This window comes from Pocillopora damicornis, chromosome 2 (assembly GCF_964200805.1).
Source record: "Pocillopora damicornis chromosome 2, jaPocDami1.2, whole genome shotgun sequence".
Taxonomy (NCBI): domain Eukaryota; kingdom Metazoa; phylum Cnidaria; class Anthozoa; order Scleractinia; family Pocilloporidae; genus Pocillopora; species Pocillopora damicornis.
This window is the reverse complement of record NC_142671.1, coordinates 1179518-1197626: the sequence shown is the minus strand read 5'-3', so window position 1 is coordinate 1197626 and position 18109 is coordinate 1179518. Positions and strand designations below refer to the sequence as shown.

At 36.0% G+C, this 18109-nt stretch overlaps 1 protein-coding gene across 8 annotated transcripts in view; it reads left to right on the top strand.

The window, feature by feature from the left end:
* Positions 1-18109, top strand: part of LOC113685605 (unconventional myosin-Va) — a 35071-nt gene that overhangs the window by 1906 nt on the left and 15056 nt on the right. For 3 of the 8 annotated variants that reach the window (XM_089194995.1, XM_089194998.1, XM_089194999.1), the window contains 16 exons: positions 1166-1225; positions 2407-2484; positions 3305-3362; positions 3799-3916; positions 4226-4310; positions 9592-9648; positions 9726-9813; positions 10298-10339; positions 10997-11093; positions 11727-11818; positions 12434-12537; positions 13896-13951; positions 14167-14206; positions 14308-14349; positions 14503-14591; positions 15027-15075. In XM_089194995.1, the coding sequence (XP_089051121.1) occupies positions 1166-1225; positions 2407-2484; positions 3305-3362; positions 3799-3916; positions 4226-4310; positions 9592-9648; positions 9726-9813; positions 10298-10339; positions 10997-11093; positions 11727-11818; positions 12434-12537; positions 13896-13951; positions 14167-14206; positions 14308-14349; positions 14503-14591; positions 15027-15075 (1155 nt within the window). The remainder of the gene's footprint in view (positions 1-1165; positions 1226-2406; positions 2485-3304; positions 3363-3798; positions 3917-4225; positions 4311-9591; positions 9649-9725; positions 9814-10297; positions 10340-10996; positions 11094-11726; positions 11819-12433; positions 12538-13895; positions 13952-14166; positions 14207-14307; positions 14350-14502; positions 14592-15026; positions 15076-18109) is intronic. The other 5 variants (XM_089194996.1, XM_089195000.1, XM_089195001.1 and 2 more) reach the window with 3 other exon arrangements.

Sequence of the window (18109 nt, the reverse complement as noted above, 5' to 3'; positions counted from 1 at the left end):
AATATATTTTCTAAGGCATTCTGAATGAGATGACTAAATTATGAAAGCATGAATAATACCATGTAATGTTTTTGATTAACATGCATTCAGATAATAAGACCCCCTTCCCTTGGCAATTCAATTTTTGGAGGCATACAGTACAGCTCAGAGGTAGATGTCCAACACACGTGCAAAACATATTAAAGTTCACATGGCAACCAGGTGGACAATCAGACATGGTTTGATGCTACTCTGGTTTACAGATTTAATGAATGTAACCAAAGAAGTTACAATTCATAGACCAAATATTTCAACACTCCTGTCTAGTGCCTTCATCAGGGGTGATCTAATCGCTGCAACAAGAGGTCCTTCCATACGATCATTAACTGGCTGCCTTTTTTCTGACGAGGTGTAAATAGGTGTTAGGAAGTAAGCCGCCATTATCATGACTTAAAGGAGCATGGACAGAGTTTTTCATGTTTTTGCTATTGTTATTCAATGCAGCCAGCTTGCTTTGTTCTGCATTGTCTTGCAAAACAGGTTTTCTGTCTCAAAATCCCTCCGCCAAAACATCAAATGAACATTTGTATATCTCCACATCTAAGGGACCAATGGCTGCCATTTCAATAAAATGTTGAAATGACTTGTCATGATTCCACAAGAATTTTTTAAAATAAGTTTCTGAAAGATTTTAAGATGTGAATAATTAACTTGATTCCAGCCTGAGATCATGACAACTTTGTCTTAATAATTAGAGATCACTATAAAAGTGCAACTCGATTGAGAAGTAATGGATATAGACTTTTGCCTGTACATCTTGTCTACTTTTGTTCAGTGTTAAAATATTTCTCAGTTTTCGTTTAAATCATTTAACTGTTTCCTATGATTCATTACACATTTGAGTGTCTTCAGCGAGATTCTTGTTTCATGAAGAATTTTAATATGCATATCAACCCAGTTTCTGAATGCATGATTTGTTATGGAAGACCCGATCTCCAGATCCCCTGTGCTAGCATACTCGACAAGTAGCGAAACCAGCTGTTACCATTCTCCCTCTTGATATATACAATTTCCTCAGCTAATGCAACAGCAGATAAATTACTTGAAGCTGCACAAGAGACATGCACATCATCATTTGAGCTGTTTCCTGTGTTGTTAAAAATGTTGTATTCCATACACTTTTCAGGTGAGGCACAAATCGTCACAAAAAATATATGTGATGAAACTATTAAGCAAATTTAAAATGGTAAGTTAGCCAGATGTACATTTGCTTAATTTAATATACTGTTTATGTAGCTGGTTAAAATTGTAGACAGCAGATAGTTTTTGTGACAATGAGGAAAACAAAAAAAATTTCAGTGAAGAAAAACTACTGTACTAAAATGAAGACACTGGAATACATTGCTTCAACACTAATATCTACAAACTTTTAATCAAAGCTCAGCCAGCAGTTTGAAGTTGTACAAACTGTAAATTATCACCATTGTTTCAAACATTCTTAATGGCTTTGAGAATTTAGATCCTGGTGTGTGCCCTTTCGAGTTCATTTTGTTCCTTTTTAAGTTTTTTTCTTTGAACTGTTACCAATTTGTGAATCTTGCTGTTGGACTTCTTTTATTTTCATGTACCTGTTTTTGAATGTATAGCTTTTGGGGTGAGCCTTTTTTTTCCAGCTCAATTCTTCACAGATGTCTCTTGTAGCAACCATCAATTGACTTCTTGAAGTGTAACATAGACCTTGACATGCACCAAGTTACAAACAAATTAGCAACAAAATCACCCTTTGTTGAATTCCTTATTATACCTTGGCTAAATGGGAATATTGATTTGTACTTATTTACAGTTGACTATGTGGCTGTGTTCTCACCATGTTAAGCTTAAGTTATGTATGTAACCTTCTTTCCTTTCAAAAGCTGCTTAATTAATTTCTAGCCTTTAACAATGTTTTTCGCTCTCTGAAAGGGTATAAAATACAGTACATTAAAATCAAAAAAGGAAAAAATAAACTTACTCAGCTCACTAGTTTTGTTCAATGATGGCTTGTTAGTGCACCAAGCATGTATTCTGCATTGTAAATCCATAAGTCATTCTTAAATCTTAGATGGCAACTGCCATGTTTTCTAAACAATGAAAAAACTCAAGAGCAGTTTAAGTCACCCAAGATGTTGCTTTTATAGAGTTTTGCACCATGCCAACTGTTGAATTGATTTTCTCTTGCTGTGTTGGAAAAAAAAAATTGTTTTTGTTTGATGGGTGTAACTTTCTCTCTCTTGAAAAGTTCAGAAAAGCAACTATGGTAGTTAACACATTATTTTAGAAATTATTAAAATACCATTTGCCAAAGATCAAAAACTTCTTCCATTACCTCAGGCAGAGATGGTAGTTTCTTGGTTATTTTTTTTTTAACCTTCTTTTTTTTCCTAACAGATCAAGAGATCTGATTCAGCTTTTTTTTGGGAAGAGCGTGAAGTTATGGCTCATACCACTAGCCCATGGATTGTGAAGGTTAGTATACTCATATCTACTTGTGCTCAGATGCTCATAATGGTAAAATCTGGACAAGGTCTTACCATGTAAAAAGCGCTTGAAAAATCTATGAAAAACATGTGAATTATGTGACCCTATACACATGTTGTTATCACATGCTCTAAATTGTTCTTGAAGCCTACCAGTACATGTAAAAAAGTTGGGACTCTTGCATGTGCATAAGAGACTTGAGGGCAATTTGTCACTCAAGATGAACAGCTGTCAATCTTTAACTCATGACCCCCTTTAGGATGCTTTAGGAATGATCTATTTCAGTTGTTTCCAATAAGCTTTGCAAATGTTGCCCTCAACTGTAAAGATATGTCTTAATTTGGAAGAAATTGATTGTATTAATTGAGGTAATTGTATTGATTGAGTTAATTGGAACTAGTGCTGAGTGAAAACCTACTTCCTCTAATTTTCCAAACAAAAATAACTTTATGATATTCTTGATAACAATGCATTAAAATCTTTGACAACAATGTTTCAGACAATTGTTGACGAGTTCCCAATGTAAAATGAAACTGATTTATATTAAACCTGCCAGTCTTCTCCTCCCTTTGCTCCCCTCCTTTGCTCCCCTCCCTTTGCTCCCCTCCTTTGCTCCCCTCCCTTTGCTCCCCTCCCTTTGCTCCCCTCCCTTTGCTCCCCTCCCTTTGCTCCCCTCCCTTTGCTCCATCTCCACCCTCTCCCCCATTACAATACCATAATTTTTAGGGTGGTTGTGTTAAAGATAGATAACCCAAATATTTTATTTTGAAGATTTATGAACTTATGTTTTCTTTTTTTTTTTTTTTAGTTACATTTTGCTTTTCAAGATGCTAAAAATTTATATATGGTTATGGATTACATGGCCGGTGAATGAAGCATACTGTTAATGTTATAAATAGAGTGGGTGGTTCCTGAATAAGTGTACATCTATGGTGTCAATGCGAGAATTTCTTGTGTCTATGAAAGAACATTTCATCAAATTTGATGAATGAGAGACTTCTTTCAAAGAAATTAGATTGGTGAAATCTTCAAGTCTCCATTTTAGTCAGCAAAATGCTGTATTAGGTGATAGTAACACCATATTCTATAAACTAATTTGCAGAGAGGTTTAATACAACTTATAGTGAGAATAAATGGTTTAAGATCACAGGAGTATAAGCGTTAAAGCAATTTTAGTGGGCATGCAGGCATGTAGGCATCAGTAATGATGAATTTTGTGGCATTGGTTTCGAAATTCAAAAAAGGAAAAAATTACACTGTCCAATGAAGAATATATAATTGGAAAATTTGTTGTGTTTGTAGGAGGGGATTTGGTGAATCTTATGAGTAAATACGACATTCCTGAAAAGTGGGCCAAGTTCTATGGTGCTGAAATGGTTTTAGCTATTGATGCTATTCACAGCATGGGGTTTATTCACAGGTATTGTGAGGAGGGCTAATCATTTGGTAGGATTGTTGCTCAGTGTCAAAATTTTCATGATTGTTACACTATAAATAACTTGATTTGATGAATTAGCTTAAATCTTGATGTAGTGATTGTCTTAATTTTTTTAAAAATGGGAAGGAGGATGATGCTGTCCATAGCCTGACATGGACATTTTGATTCTGATTCCTCTTTTTTTTCTGTATTCACATTTATTTTTAGTGCTTGAATGGTGGAAATCATCTGCCATGACTTTTAGCTTATTTTTCTGAAATGTGATTTTTTTATGTTTTTATTCTCATGCAGGGATGTAAAACCAAAAAACATGCTTCTGGATAAACAAGGTCATCTCAAGCTTTCAGGTTTTGGAACATGTTCGAGAATGGATAAGGTACAAAATACTAGCACTTCATTTAGACTTCCTTAGGGTAATAGAGAGTTTCAAAGTAGGTGCCCTTGCGAACTGAATTCCCAGTTTTCTGGGAATTCCTAGGAATTCTCAAAAATTCCCAATTATGCAAATGACCCTTGCAAACTGAATTCCCAGTTTTCTGGGAATTTCTGGGAATTCCTAGGAATTCCTAGGAATTCTCAAAAATTCCCATCTATGCAAATTAACTCTGATTTAAAAAGCTTGGAATTACTGGGAATTTCTGGGAAAGGAAGACTCCAGTTTTGTGAGGACTTGGAATCCCTAGGAATTCCTAAGAATTCTCAGCTTTACTAACTACCTATAATTTAAGAAGTGTGGAACTCTTGGGAATTGCTGGGAATTGAATTTGAGGCAATTTTAATACCCTGAGGTCCACATAAATTCTAAGAAATTCTCAATACCTTGAATGTGAAGGTTTTAAGAAAAAGAGTAATTTCAGAGGCTTAAAACTTTGGCTCAATAAAAGGTATGCTATACAAAACTTACCAAGAGATATACATACAAGTACATGTTTATAACTTAAAGATCATGAAATTTATTACTCAAACTAAGTTTTAGTAAATCTTTTTATTGTTTTTTTAGAGGGCACGGTAACGAATCTTGCAATCTGATTGGTTCTTTACCCGGTCAGTATTTTCCTATCTCTGCCCACGGGCCACGGTAACGCTTTCGTGAGTCGCCGAGTACATCCCAACTTTCGTTGTCATTTTTCATAAATATACCTCGTTTTCCGGCTGGGCAGTATTTTTAAGCAAACACGTCGGTCACTACCTCAAGCCGATAAATAACTTATGAATCCTCTCTTTTCTCTCTATCAAATCACTTTGGTTGACAGAAAAATATTGGTTTCAGAATGAATTTGTATAAACAATAGTGTCATTACGTTGGTTGACAAGCGGCCTAAAAACCGTCTGCAATTAATTAATCTTAATCGTTCACAAAAAGTACCCAGAAAGTTGAAACGTGAGGTATTTGGTTGCAGTTAAACTGAACGATGGAACTTTCATTCATTAAATATATCTGAAGTTTCTCGAGCAATTTGTTCATAGTGAAAGAGCGAGCGAAGTTTTAATTTAAGTTCTACAACAAATATACGCTCCTGGTGAGTCTTTCCAATTCCGTTCAATTTGGACATTTGTACCTTAAATTGCACAACAGAAATTGAAGGAATTTTTTGAGAAAAGGCCGCATTACATTCCCTTGTGTCTCGTTGGAGTGTGCCGTTCGAATTTAGTTTTTTTGAAGGAAAGATCAGAGTTAAACACGCCATTGCAGCAAACAAACGAGCAAACTCTCACAACTTGAAAATAAAAAATTGAATTTACTCACAATTACTTTCCTCGCCGTTTACTTAATGAACAGAGGTAAATCTTCGTACATGAATGAATGGTTGATGAGAGTGAATAATACTTTCCGTTAGATCATTAACTGATTTTGAAAACATTGTCGTGACAGTCCTTGCCAAACTAGTTCTGTTTGTTTTCAAATGTTCCTTCGCTTTTTTTCCTTGGGCGCTCTCTAATTGACAGGTGTCAGATTGTGACAGATACTTGTAAAAATAATGTTTCAAAGTTTGTTTGGAAGCCTTTTAAATCACCTTTATCGTTACGGAAATAAAAATGTTTCGCTGAGGCATCTCTCTTAAATTTGCATCACCTCTATTTTAACTACCATTTACTCACTCAAAAATTGTTCAGTTTATGGAAGATCTTGCCGTATTTACGGCCATAAATCATTCGGGTTCTTTCGGAAAGAATTTCGTCAAGTTTAAAAACAATAAATATGTTATTTACCAGCTAAGGGTCGGTCCGTATGGTGAAAAACTGTGACCTCGGTCTTGAAAATGCTGCCCTCGGCCTACGGCCTCGGGCAGTATTTTCAAGACCTCGGTCACAGTTTTTCACCATACGGACCTCCCAGCCGGCAAATAACATATATATATTAATATGGATTTTCTCATGAACCAGCTGTCAGTTATGTTAAATGGAAATTGCCAACTTCCACAATAATTAACAATAATTACATTGTTATCTTACTTCCCTAACCTACATTACTGGTTGCCTTTGTTAGAAAACCTTGGAACAGTCAAGCTCAGTTGCCTCAAATGCTGTCAGAGACTTTTTGTTGAAAATACTTTTAGTAGAAATTTCATGCCTTAGACCAACAAATTCAACACCTAATTAATCTTTCTTTTTTCATGATTGTTGTTGCTGCTTTTTTTCAGTTTTTTGCTCTATCTTCATGACTAATTGCTGTAATTTGTTTTCCTGTTTTTATTCTTACAAAACATTTTTGTAAGAGTTCCAATACTTGTGGATCATCCACACACTTTGCAAACATTTGGCATGCAGACAAGACAGAGGTAGTCAATGTACCCTTTGAGGAAAAACACCTTTTATATGACGTCTTCAATTTACTTTATTTGAAACTCTGATCTGAAAATATTTGTCAGCAAGACTTGTTAGTAGTGAGAAGTACCAACCAAGTTTCCTTTCATAACTTTATTTCTTAAATGTCCCAATCACTGGATCTCTCAAAAAAATATTACATCCTTTTATTTTTGGTGCAAATTACAAGTCCTTCTTTATATAAAAATGAAAAATGCTAGTCACACTTCAGTAATAACAGCTCTTAAGTTTACTTGTTGTTCTTCTCTGTCTGTCAGCTATCAACAAAATTGTTTTATACTTCGGGCAGTGCATAACTATTTGTGGACCAGAGTTCCAACGCACCTCTGTAATCGCATATAGCTACTCCTGTCTCTTGTACAAATGTTTCTCCTTTGTAAGACGCACTCTACTCTGTTGTCAATACTGCTTTAAGTTCAGTGGAAACGACTGACTGAGGAATCGAGATGGCGGTGTTGGAACGTGTTGCTGAACGCTTGCTACGGTCAAGCTTTGTAGATTTAGGTACTGGTACACTGGGATCATCTATGTATCTCTTACACTTCCGAATGTGGTATCCTTCTTTTATAAATATGAGGGTAAAAGACGATTTGTAGTAGCATTCAAAACTGTGATTGGCTTGTGTTATTTCTCACCTTTGCCATTAACACAACTCAAGTGAGTTTCGAGTCTTTGTTTCCTCGACAACTTTCGGCCACAAATCGTGCCTTTGTAATACGATCGATTCTTGTCGATTATTTCTACATAGAGTGAGCTCACATCTTTATTTATATCACCAAGCTATCCATCTTCTAGAAGCAGAGAACCGGTCGGAGAAGTCAAAATAAAGTTCGGCGCTTCTCTTAACACTGCAATCAGCAAGCCAGCGGATTCACTTTGCTAGCCAATGACAAGTCCTAATAGATCCACGTGATCATGCCCGTGATCGGAAACAAAGAAGACTCCATTTGGCGCTCATCTTTGAATGTACTTTTCATCGGTTGATCGCTTTTCTCAACTGTTTGGCTTAATATAACATTTCTAAAGATAGCTTTTATTCTGGTTCAATGGGAAAACGAGAATAGCGTGAGTGTTGTAAAAGAGAAGAAAGTCGTTGGCGCCGTGGAGTTAAAAGTAGGGACAACAGTTGACATATGGACCGGTACAAACAAGGGTCGAGTGGCCATCTGTAAAGCTACGATTTTGAAAGTTTGTGGTGAGTAAAAATTGCGATATTCGTTGTGATCAAAATCTTATAAAAGAATAGATGTAGCGGGTTGAATTAAGCTTACATAACGCTCGGCGCAACTGAAACTAGAATAATTCTGAGAATCGAATCGGTCACTTGCATGCCGCAGTTTCTTAAGCTTATGCTTTACAATGAAATAAACCTATCAGTAAGGTTTCAAGATTCCTCTAGTCACGTTTGGGAACATTCAAGATTCATAACAAACTTTAGTACATAAAGAAGCCCTCCTTGGTAAAAACAAAATAATGTATTCAGCCCTTTTTTAGTAAAATCCATGAGAGAGATGTACTAACTCCAATATAAAAGTCACTCAATATAACACAGATTTCTCAATTTGAGAATCCAATGAATGCCCTTTTCCTCATAGCCATCTTAAAAGCCTGGTCTGAGCTTTAAACATACATATTTTAATTTTTTTTTTTTTTTCAAATTCAGATGTCAAGGAATCCAGATGTCAAGGAATCCAGATACAAAATGGTCAAGGTTCTTGTTGATAACCTCATTCAAGGCCAACTCATTGTGAATCCAGGAAAAAAAATATAAACAGTACAAACAGCAGCTAAGTTTGCAGTTTAGGATAACTTCATTCTAATTTATTGTTACAGTTATAACAAGATTTTAATCAAAAAATCAATTTTATTTGTCTGTAATTAGCCCCTTCACTCCCAAGAATATAACTATATAAATATAACTTAGGATATTGTATTTTTTGGAAAAGAATCAACAGATTTTATTCACAATTTGTGTCAAACCAAATTTAATGATTGATTGGAACTATTTTATACGAATAGCTATAATTGAGGATTAATCCGTATGAAGTTTTCAAGAAAAGAAAAATAAATCAATTTCCATCCTAATATTACCACACATTGATGTTAATAATTAATCAAAAATATTTTACATGTACGCCTTAATCAAGCTTTTAAATAAATTTCATTGAATACTTGAATTTTAGCTGGGTTTTTTTAATTTAAAGTATTTATTTTATATCATTAGCCTCAAATTTTTGCTTAAAATTCCCAGTAATTCTTAAACATTCCTAAAAATTCCCAGAAATTCCCAGAAATTCCTAGGAATTTTTTAGATTTACAGCTTTTCAGGGAAAGTCATTGGTTCTCTGAGTTAGAATTCCTAGGAATTCCCAGTCCGAATTTACCGTGAAAATTCACACCTTTATTCCTAGTAGGAATTCCTAGGATTTTCCTAGGAATTCCTAGGAATTCCAAAAGCCATTTCGCAAGGGTGCCCGCATTGATGATACCAGCAGCCAGCATCAGAGGTACAAGCTTATAACTGAGCCTGGGAGCTTGCTCTGCTCTTGTAGGTTCTCTAAAATATATTTTTTGCAATCCACAGAGATTTTTTTCCTTCTTAAATTACAGTACATCAAGAGTCAGTCTTAATGTTCTCTGTAGAAAGGAGTCATTAGATTTATTCATTTTGTGAATCAACCCAGTTAAATTTTTTTTCACTTTGTTTAATGAATTCCAAAGGGGATTTGATTTCAGGAATTGATTCTTCTTTTTCTCTCAAACAACTCCCGAGCATATCAGCTAGCCAGTTTCTTTAAAACGCTTGTCAAACTTTGAAAATTATCTTGTAGGATGGTATGGTTAGATCAGACACAGTTGTTGGTACACCAGATTACATCTCCCCAGAGGTAAGAAAGATTGCAAACAAGATTGCAGATTTCAAATCAAGTCCAAATTAAAAAAATGAGGGCTATTTTTACACTAGGTTCTCGCATCCCAAGATGGTGGAGGCTACCATGGCCATGAATGTGACTGGTGGGGTGTAGGGGTGTCCTTATATGAGTTACTGATTGGTGAGTTTTCTATACTTTTATAAGTATTAAGGTGTAAAGAAGTTAAGTACTTATGCCCTCGTAACAGCTCTCTTGCAATTTTATTTATAGATTTACAACCTTTCAGAGAAAGTCACTCAGGTGCACTGAGTTGGAATTGCTAGGAGTTCCTATAGGAATATGAAGTCCTGTTGGCTATTATCCTGGAATTTCTGGAAATTTCTAGGTTTTTTAGAACCAGGGTTGTCACAATTGGGAATTCTTAGGACTTCCCAGTCCAAATTTACTGTTAGAATCACACTTCTTATTCCTAGGAATTCCAAAATCCATTTTGCAAGGACTGTGCTCAAAGCAGAGATGTCACATTTTGAAAACTCTTTTACAAATTCCATTGTCAGCTAATCCCATGAGCAGCTTACATTGGTTGTTGACACTTTCAATTGTTGTTAAATCCAATACCTTTAATAGATGTCAACAGTTGTATCTCTTTTTGTAAAAACTCTAGGTGACACTCCGTTTGATGCTGACTCAATTGTAGAAACCCATGGTATGCAAATTTTGTTATGCAGTTGTTGGCAATTCCAACGTTGCAAATGAGGGTTTAATGTCATAGATCTGGGCCCCTGAAACTGTTTTCCCATACCAGGGATATTAAAACATTCGTCTTGTTCTCACCTTACTTGTAACAAATAAGCATGAACCTCAATTTATGAACCTTTCCTTGAAACCTATCACAATATAGCTTGGATTTTGGAAGGTCTTTTGTCACTGACTCTAACCTCCATCCTGTGCTCAATGGAAGAAACATAGAAAACGATCTTGGGACCATCCAAGAATCAAAATTATCAACGAGGCCATTACAGTGAAAATGTAAATCTCTACCATATTTGCGTGGAAAACACTTTTAAAGTTTTAGACTAGTCAGAGTGGTGTTTACTCAGCAGAAGAGCTTATTTGGAGATGGCACTATCTTAAAAATGTTCATTTACAACAAACTAAGGTAACCACACCTGATCTTTACTTTGCTGGTTTTTTTCCTTTTATCCACAAATGATATAAACATTCAAAGAATTATGAAGTACAAAGTTTCCTTTCTTTTCTTGTGTGGTGTGTGATTGATCTTAGTTTAATTAAGATACATCTGTAACTCCAGGTAATTTCTTTTCTACAGGTCTGCTTGAACTATTTTTATTAATTTCTTTAGGAAAGATCATGGATCATAAGAACTCACTTCAGTTTCCTGATGACATTGAAATTTCAAAAGAAGCCAAGCATTTAATTTGTAGTTTTCTTACTGACAGGTAACCAGTTTGCTTAAGTTTCTGGAAGATATCCATTCCATTGAGACATAAGGAATTCCTTGTTACAAACATCTCTTAGCTCTCAGGTTGACAGGGTATGGGAGATGCAGTGGCTGTAACACTTAGGGGGCTTGTCCTTAGGTTGAAAAGTGTGGGTTAGGGCCCTCACCAAGGTCTTATTGTCACATTCGCACAGTGGCCTACCCCCCTATTCACTCAGGAGTATAGATGTGTACCAGTAAATTTAGTAAGGAAACGTGATGGCATTGTAAGGGGGACAGTTCCAACATCCCAACCAATGGAATCAGGTGTGCTCTTCGTGTTTTTCTTGCAATGGAAACCAATGTGACCACACATGATTAAAACTATGCCAGTATGTATGGAGTATTACTGCATGTCATTTTCCTTGCTGTGCAACCTCAAAAATCAAAATTCACTGCAACTAGATTTTCTTTGGACCTACAATTCCTTTAGTCAAACAGCAGCTAACCACAATTTTATAAATCACATCAAATGATGTGGCTGATTTTATCGCACCTTGTTTTCTTCAAAGGAGTTTTATTGCCAGACAGTTTGATTTTAAGGTTGTTTCAATAAAAAATGATTCTTAACCCATGTGTGAATTATTTGTAGAACACAAAGAATTGGCCAGGAAGGAATTGCAGAAATACAAAACCATAAATTTTTCATTAATGACCAGTGGGAATGGGACACCATCAGAGAGGGTAATTATTGCAGACTAATTTTTGATGAATATCTGATTTAAACTCAGTATATCAATTAATGCTCTTGCCATAAATAATCTAATGATCTCCCTTTTCATTATTTAAGTTACTAGTCTCTAACTTCAAATTTCAAAAAGCCTCCCTCTTCCCCCACCCTATTAAAAAGAAAACCTCTCAAAAACTAGTAGTTTTAATGTCATCTGTGCATGTTGCACTTACCGATAGAAGGGGTACATTGAGGCCTATCTGTTGAGCTGCAGAGCAGTTCTGTTGAACATTATTACCTTCTTTTATGACTGCAATTAAAACTATGTCCATTCGGCATTGAATTTTGTTCCATTTTGTGGTTGTGAGTCTTTTTGAGTAATCAAACATTTAACAAATGGATTCTACATAGCCCAGCGTCTGTTCAGTAATAGGTCAAGGATGGGTTGGAAAGATATTCTGTGATCTATTACTGTGTTACCCGAAATCAATATGCAATCTATTTGTTTTAAATAGTGTGTTTTTCTTAGTGACATCATCTATGCGCCTGTCCTCCAATAGATCATAAGCAAGAACCAATCAAAATGCTTGTATAGTTCAGCTCATCATATTATTGTTTATTTTGCACAGCTACTCCTCCTGTGGTCCCAGAGTTGGCTAGTGATGATGATTACTCAAACTTTGATGACATTTCTGATCCTAATAGTGGAGAAGAGTTCCTTCAACCTCCAGAGGTACTCTTTAGTTTCTATTAAGTCAAGCGAAATAACAGTATCAGCTTAACTGTAATGCAGCATTGACACTGTTGCAGCCATTCTATATCCATTTAATTCAATGCTGTCATTAGTGCTAGTGTACTTATTTTTTCTAGTAATTTTAAAAGTTAGGTGTCTTTCAGCAAGCCAAATCAGCTGGGTTTATGCATTGAAAATTAAAACTTGTTAATACAAGATATTGTTAGAATTGATTTCTCTAACACTCGTTTGTGGTTTGGTTGATCCTTCTTTATTTACTTTTCTTCTCAAGTTGTTACAATGGGACTAGCTTCAATATATCAGGGAAAGCTAGAGTCTCCGCTTATAAGGTGCCTCTGCGGATGACATTTCTAAGCCGTCAATCTTCTTGTGTCGTCATCGTACCATCTCAACTAGCGAATCGCGCTTGACTACGTATTATAGTTCCCACATACTGAGTATGCACCTTAGGGTTGTCTACGCAGTTACAAAATCAATTTCTTCCCTAATTTTCATATCTTTACGGTTGAGATCGGCCAGAACAGAAACGAGATCGACAATATAAAAACTACAAATAACCTTGGTGTAGAGTATTATTTATACCTGAAAGCGTATTTTTAAGAGAAAATCACCTTTAAAGATTGTTACATAACAACATCTTGGTCACAAGAGTTAAAGAAGGAAGGCGCTCACCGCCCCCAAATTGCTTCTTGTTGCGAAAAACATGAGGGACATCACCTGTTTACCCTTAAATTACCTCTGGGAACACGAAGGTGTCGAACGCGACCTATTACCAGGGAGATTTACTCTTCCTGGACTAACAAATTAACTTATTTAAGAACACGGCCCATCATGAGTTCCATGTCAACTTCACGATCACAACGAAGAAAACGTGATTAAACTCATTAGGTGAACGTGGCCAAACTCACAAGAAGAACGTGATTAAACTCAACCTTTAAGATAAGACCACCAAGAAGGCGTACGAAGTAATCAACCTGCCCTTTTTATAATTTACATTAAATGACTTAGAATTATATAATATTTCCATTCCTTTTCTTTCTAACACCAATACAGAAAACCCTTACGATATTATAGATTAACTATAATTGTAATTTTATCATTTAACAATATTACTTAGCTCGTTCAGGGCAACTCCACTCAGATATAATTGGGTATAACTTTTGAAATTGAGGTATGATAATTGAAACAGTACTTTTTCGGCCAAGTGTATCATTAGAATCAAGACAGAACAGGGATATTTTTCTCATCTAAGTATAGATACAGGGATAGATCAAGTGAAAGGAGTGAAAGGCCTTTTTAGTATACTCAATTTTGTCGTGTGTGAAATTATTTGGCAGGCTTTTGTAGGGAATCATCTTCCTTTCATAGGATTCAGTTATTCAGAGAGTGCTAAGTAAGTGAAGTCTGTATAGTCTGTATTTACAGAATGTAGAAAAAATTCGTGTCCAATTTATGTGGGCAAGTGACTTACAGATCTTGATTATGTTTGTCTGTTTGATTTACTAGTCTCATGTCCTGATGTGCTTAATCTAATGTACAGTTGAACAGTGATAGGAGTACCAAGCAGTGCTTATTCTCACTAATTCACTGAATTTCAATTTCTTTTAGATGGGGTAACTTCCATGGCAAATCAGGTTCAGATGGAATGGTGAGGATGATAAAAAGACACTTCCTCTCTCTGCCTTCAATTTTCGTATCATTTACCATCCTAATATGACGAGGTAAATTAATTTTTCTTTACTTCCTCAGGATGGAAATAGTTCTGGTGGTGGGAATGACAGTCGCTCAAAGGTAATTCTCTTTCAAGGCATTTTTTCTTACTTGACATTGACCGGGGCATCACCATGATAAATGCCTGCAAATAATAGTTAGTTCATGAGTAATACTTTCTAATTGTGGCTTGCTGCAACTTTTATGAACTGCTCTTACATTTTAATTAAGCAGCTCGAAGCAGCTAACTGCAGAATCAGAGATTTGGAAGTGCAGGTTTCACTGGAAATGCAAGCTAAGGATGAGCTGGATCATAATTACAGGTCAGAACACCTAACCAACTAGCTGACTAACTAACTAACGAGAACCACTTAGGGTTACCTCAGGATCAAGAAAATGTTTACATCTTCTTTATACACCCTTGGGGATCCAAGGATGTTGAAGATGATCATGATCTTCTACATACAAGTCCACAAATTTAACGACAGTAAGGGAACACATATTCCAGCATTTGCATGCCATGCTTCGTTAGCAAAAGTGGTTGAATGTCAAATGGAGATTGTCAATAATTTTAATTCTATTGTGCAAGGTCTCCAATGAGTTGATGACTTGTCAGATTTTTTTCTTTGATTGATTCATGAATATTTTGATATTTCACTAATATTGAAAAAGTTAAGTCAGCACAATATGTAGGAAACTGAATAAGTGATTTAGTGATACCTTACGTAGTAAGAAGGACTTGTTTTTTGCCATCACAGGGTGGTAAGCATCAAGCTCGATAAAGTCATGGAAAAATTTGACAGTGAGGTGAGGATCTTGATAACCCTTTTTACTCTCATGAGTGACCAAGGCAGAATTTCTCCTCACAATATTGAGCAAGCAAGTGATGAGTATAAAGAAAAATATCAATTATAGGATTATTAGCTGATCCAATACTGAATTCTCCAAACTAAAATGGCGAGCAGTAAGGAGAAAAACTAATGAGATCGTGGGGCTGAAAGAGTTACTGACCTGAACAACCTTGAAGCCAACGATTTTATCAGTTTTTCTGATCAATCATGGCATATGTCCCGTACAAATCTCGCCCCACTAGCTCAGAAAAAGTAGAATTTTGTTCTTTAAGCCAGAACTCATTGATTACGGGTTATAAGTACCTGTGTTGAACATTATAAAATGTTTTCTTACAGAAAAATTTCAAATTAAGGTTATTTGCCAAAGTTGCTACCTTTGTAAAGGTAGAGCCACTGACCAAAATAGATGATGACAGCAATAAATTTCCAGCTGCCATCCCCTCAAGCATTAGCTGGCTTTGCCAGGAGTACCTATGATTAATGCATTCTAAGGTGACATACAGTTGGCTTCCTTGTGTGGATTGGTTCCTCTTAATCACAACTGCACCACACTCAGGACAATACTTAAAGAATTTAAATAGCTCTTGTTTAAATATAATATACTTAGTATCATCCTGTGGCTTTTCGCCTTTTATTTCCCCTTGGTGTTCGTTGTCTCATCCTGACGTTGTCTGATCCTGACATGTTCGAATCATCTGAATCTTCCTGTTTTGTGGGAAGGTAAATACCATCTTTTCTTGGAGAGACTTCTGGGGAGGCTACAGCTTCAGTTGCTTCTTCCTTGTTATCTACAATTTCAGGAAGGAATACTTATTCAGTCTGAGTGCTGCTCTAAAACATCAACCTCGACTTAGGTATCAGTAGATTTCATCATCAAATAGAGACCACGAAGATTGACTTGAATTCCAAAATCCACACCCTTATTCGGCAAATTCACTTGCACTGCATGTGACTCAACCAACATGCTGGTTGGCTCTAAATCATCTGGGGATGGATAGAATGTGCTGACTGAGTTTGATGTACTTACTCCTTAATTTACTACATCAAAAGAAAGAGACTATTCCAAAGCTGAAGCTGCATACTCTTCGATTCCACAACTAGGTTGTGCAGTTAGAGAGGCTATATACTATAACTGAAAAAATATTAACTCTGTTATGGTATGGGTTAGTGCTACTTTGAGAGAATGAAAAATGTAGGTGTGGGGATAAACTATGCTACCATATGGTTATGGCAATAATACAATGGGAATTTCTTGGATAATATAACACCTGACTCAGCCCTCCTTTTGTTGAAAGCCTGCAGTGGATTAATTCAAAAGGTTTTAACTTAGAATTTCCAGGTGTATTAAGTTTTATTCACACAGAAGTAAAGAAGGTTCAAAAAGTTCATAAGATGATATCCACAATTTATATTAAGTCTACTTGTCCTAATTTTGTTTACCTGTTGGGTAACAAGGGACTGGTAAAACGTTACAAGAATTAAGAATAATAATTTTTTATTCTGAAACAATTTTGTTTACTTACTGGTCAAAGACATGAAACTAGAAGGAATTTGTTTTGCTTAATGAGAAGAAATACTTTTCTGTGAAAACCTTATGTTTCTCAATGGAATCTAATCGGGTGATACCCCTTTAAGATATAAATTGTTATTGACCACAAACAGCATTCACCTTTCAATTTTTCTATCAATCATGCATCAATGATGAGCAGCCTTAGGAGTTTGCAACAACCCAAGCCAGCTGTAAGACAGTAATTCACAATTCAGTTTCCCCTTTTCTGGCTTTCTCTTCTGAACGTTTGATAGTCGATGATAGTCGAAGTCTTTTCGATGGTCTACGATGCCAAAAAATCGTGGATACTGCACCATATTTAAGCGTAGATCTGGGTTTCAAACCAAGAATTTCTGCTTTCAAGTCTCGTTCGAAGCAGTCAGTTGTGAAATGTGCTGAGCACAGCCTGGAGTTTTACGAAACGATGAGATACGCTCGTGAGATCTTTGCCAGACACTTAGGTCGTAGAGCTTCATCCCTCGGAAAGCAGTGGTAGGATATACTAGTTGTATACCTTGAGTCACTGTTACAATCGAACGCCGCGCAATATATCATTTTTTAGCTCGAAAGTAATCAAAATAAATGTAGCAGCGAGGGCTAATCAATCGTCAAGAACAGAGAGAAGAATAAACTCAAACAACTCAGGCTTCTGCATTGGTATATCCTTTCTTGCGTAAGCCAAGAATTTAACTCATTATAGAGAACTTATAAACCAAAGTTCAACACGAATTTCAAAATTTTATTTCCTTTTGGACTTCTTACGACATCGTTAGCAGCGTGCGTTATAGTACATGTCATTGCAAATCCGGACTACAAACGCGTTGCAGACGAATGTAATCTAACAAAACTTGGAAAGAGAATGGAAGATGAAATATCTTAAATTACCAGTCTGTTAGAAAAATTAATGTGGAGACCCTTCTTCGAAAACATCGAGGTCAGGCCAAGTATAAGAGATGTGTCGCAAATGATCTGGACATGTAACTACGTTTCAGCGACATCGTGTTACGAAAGCCTAAATATTTTTTTCTTATGCAATCCCTGGATAGAAGACCAATTTTCTAATAGGAGAGGCGCTTAAATAATTTTTTGCTTCACCTCGCACAATCTTTGCCCCTGGAAAACCACCCATTCTTTCCCAAGAGCAAACCGCAGTCCTAAATTCAACTCTCCCCTTTTTTTTGCCGCGTTTACCTTCATCCCCATAACCTACGTCACACGCTATAAAAAGAACCGCTGACATTCGTGTTCTGAGCCGACGTACCACGGTCAAATATCGAGCCAATTATCACCAAAAACCCTTCGTTTTCTGGATGAAAACTATCGTTCGAGGAAAAAAAATGAAGGAAATTTGTTCAATCATACATAAATACACGATACACAGTAAAAAAAAATCACATGAATTTGGACTTCAGTTCTCCTTAATGCACCCATCGAGTACCAG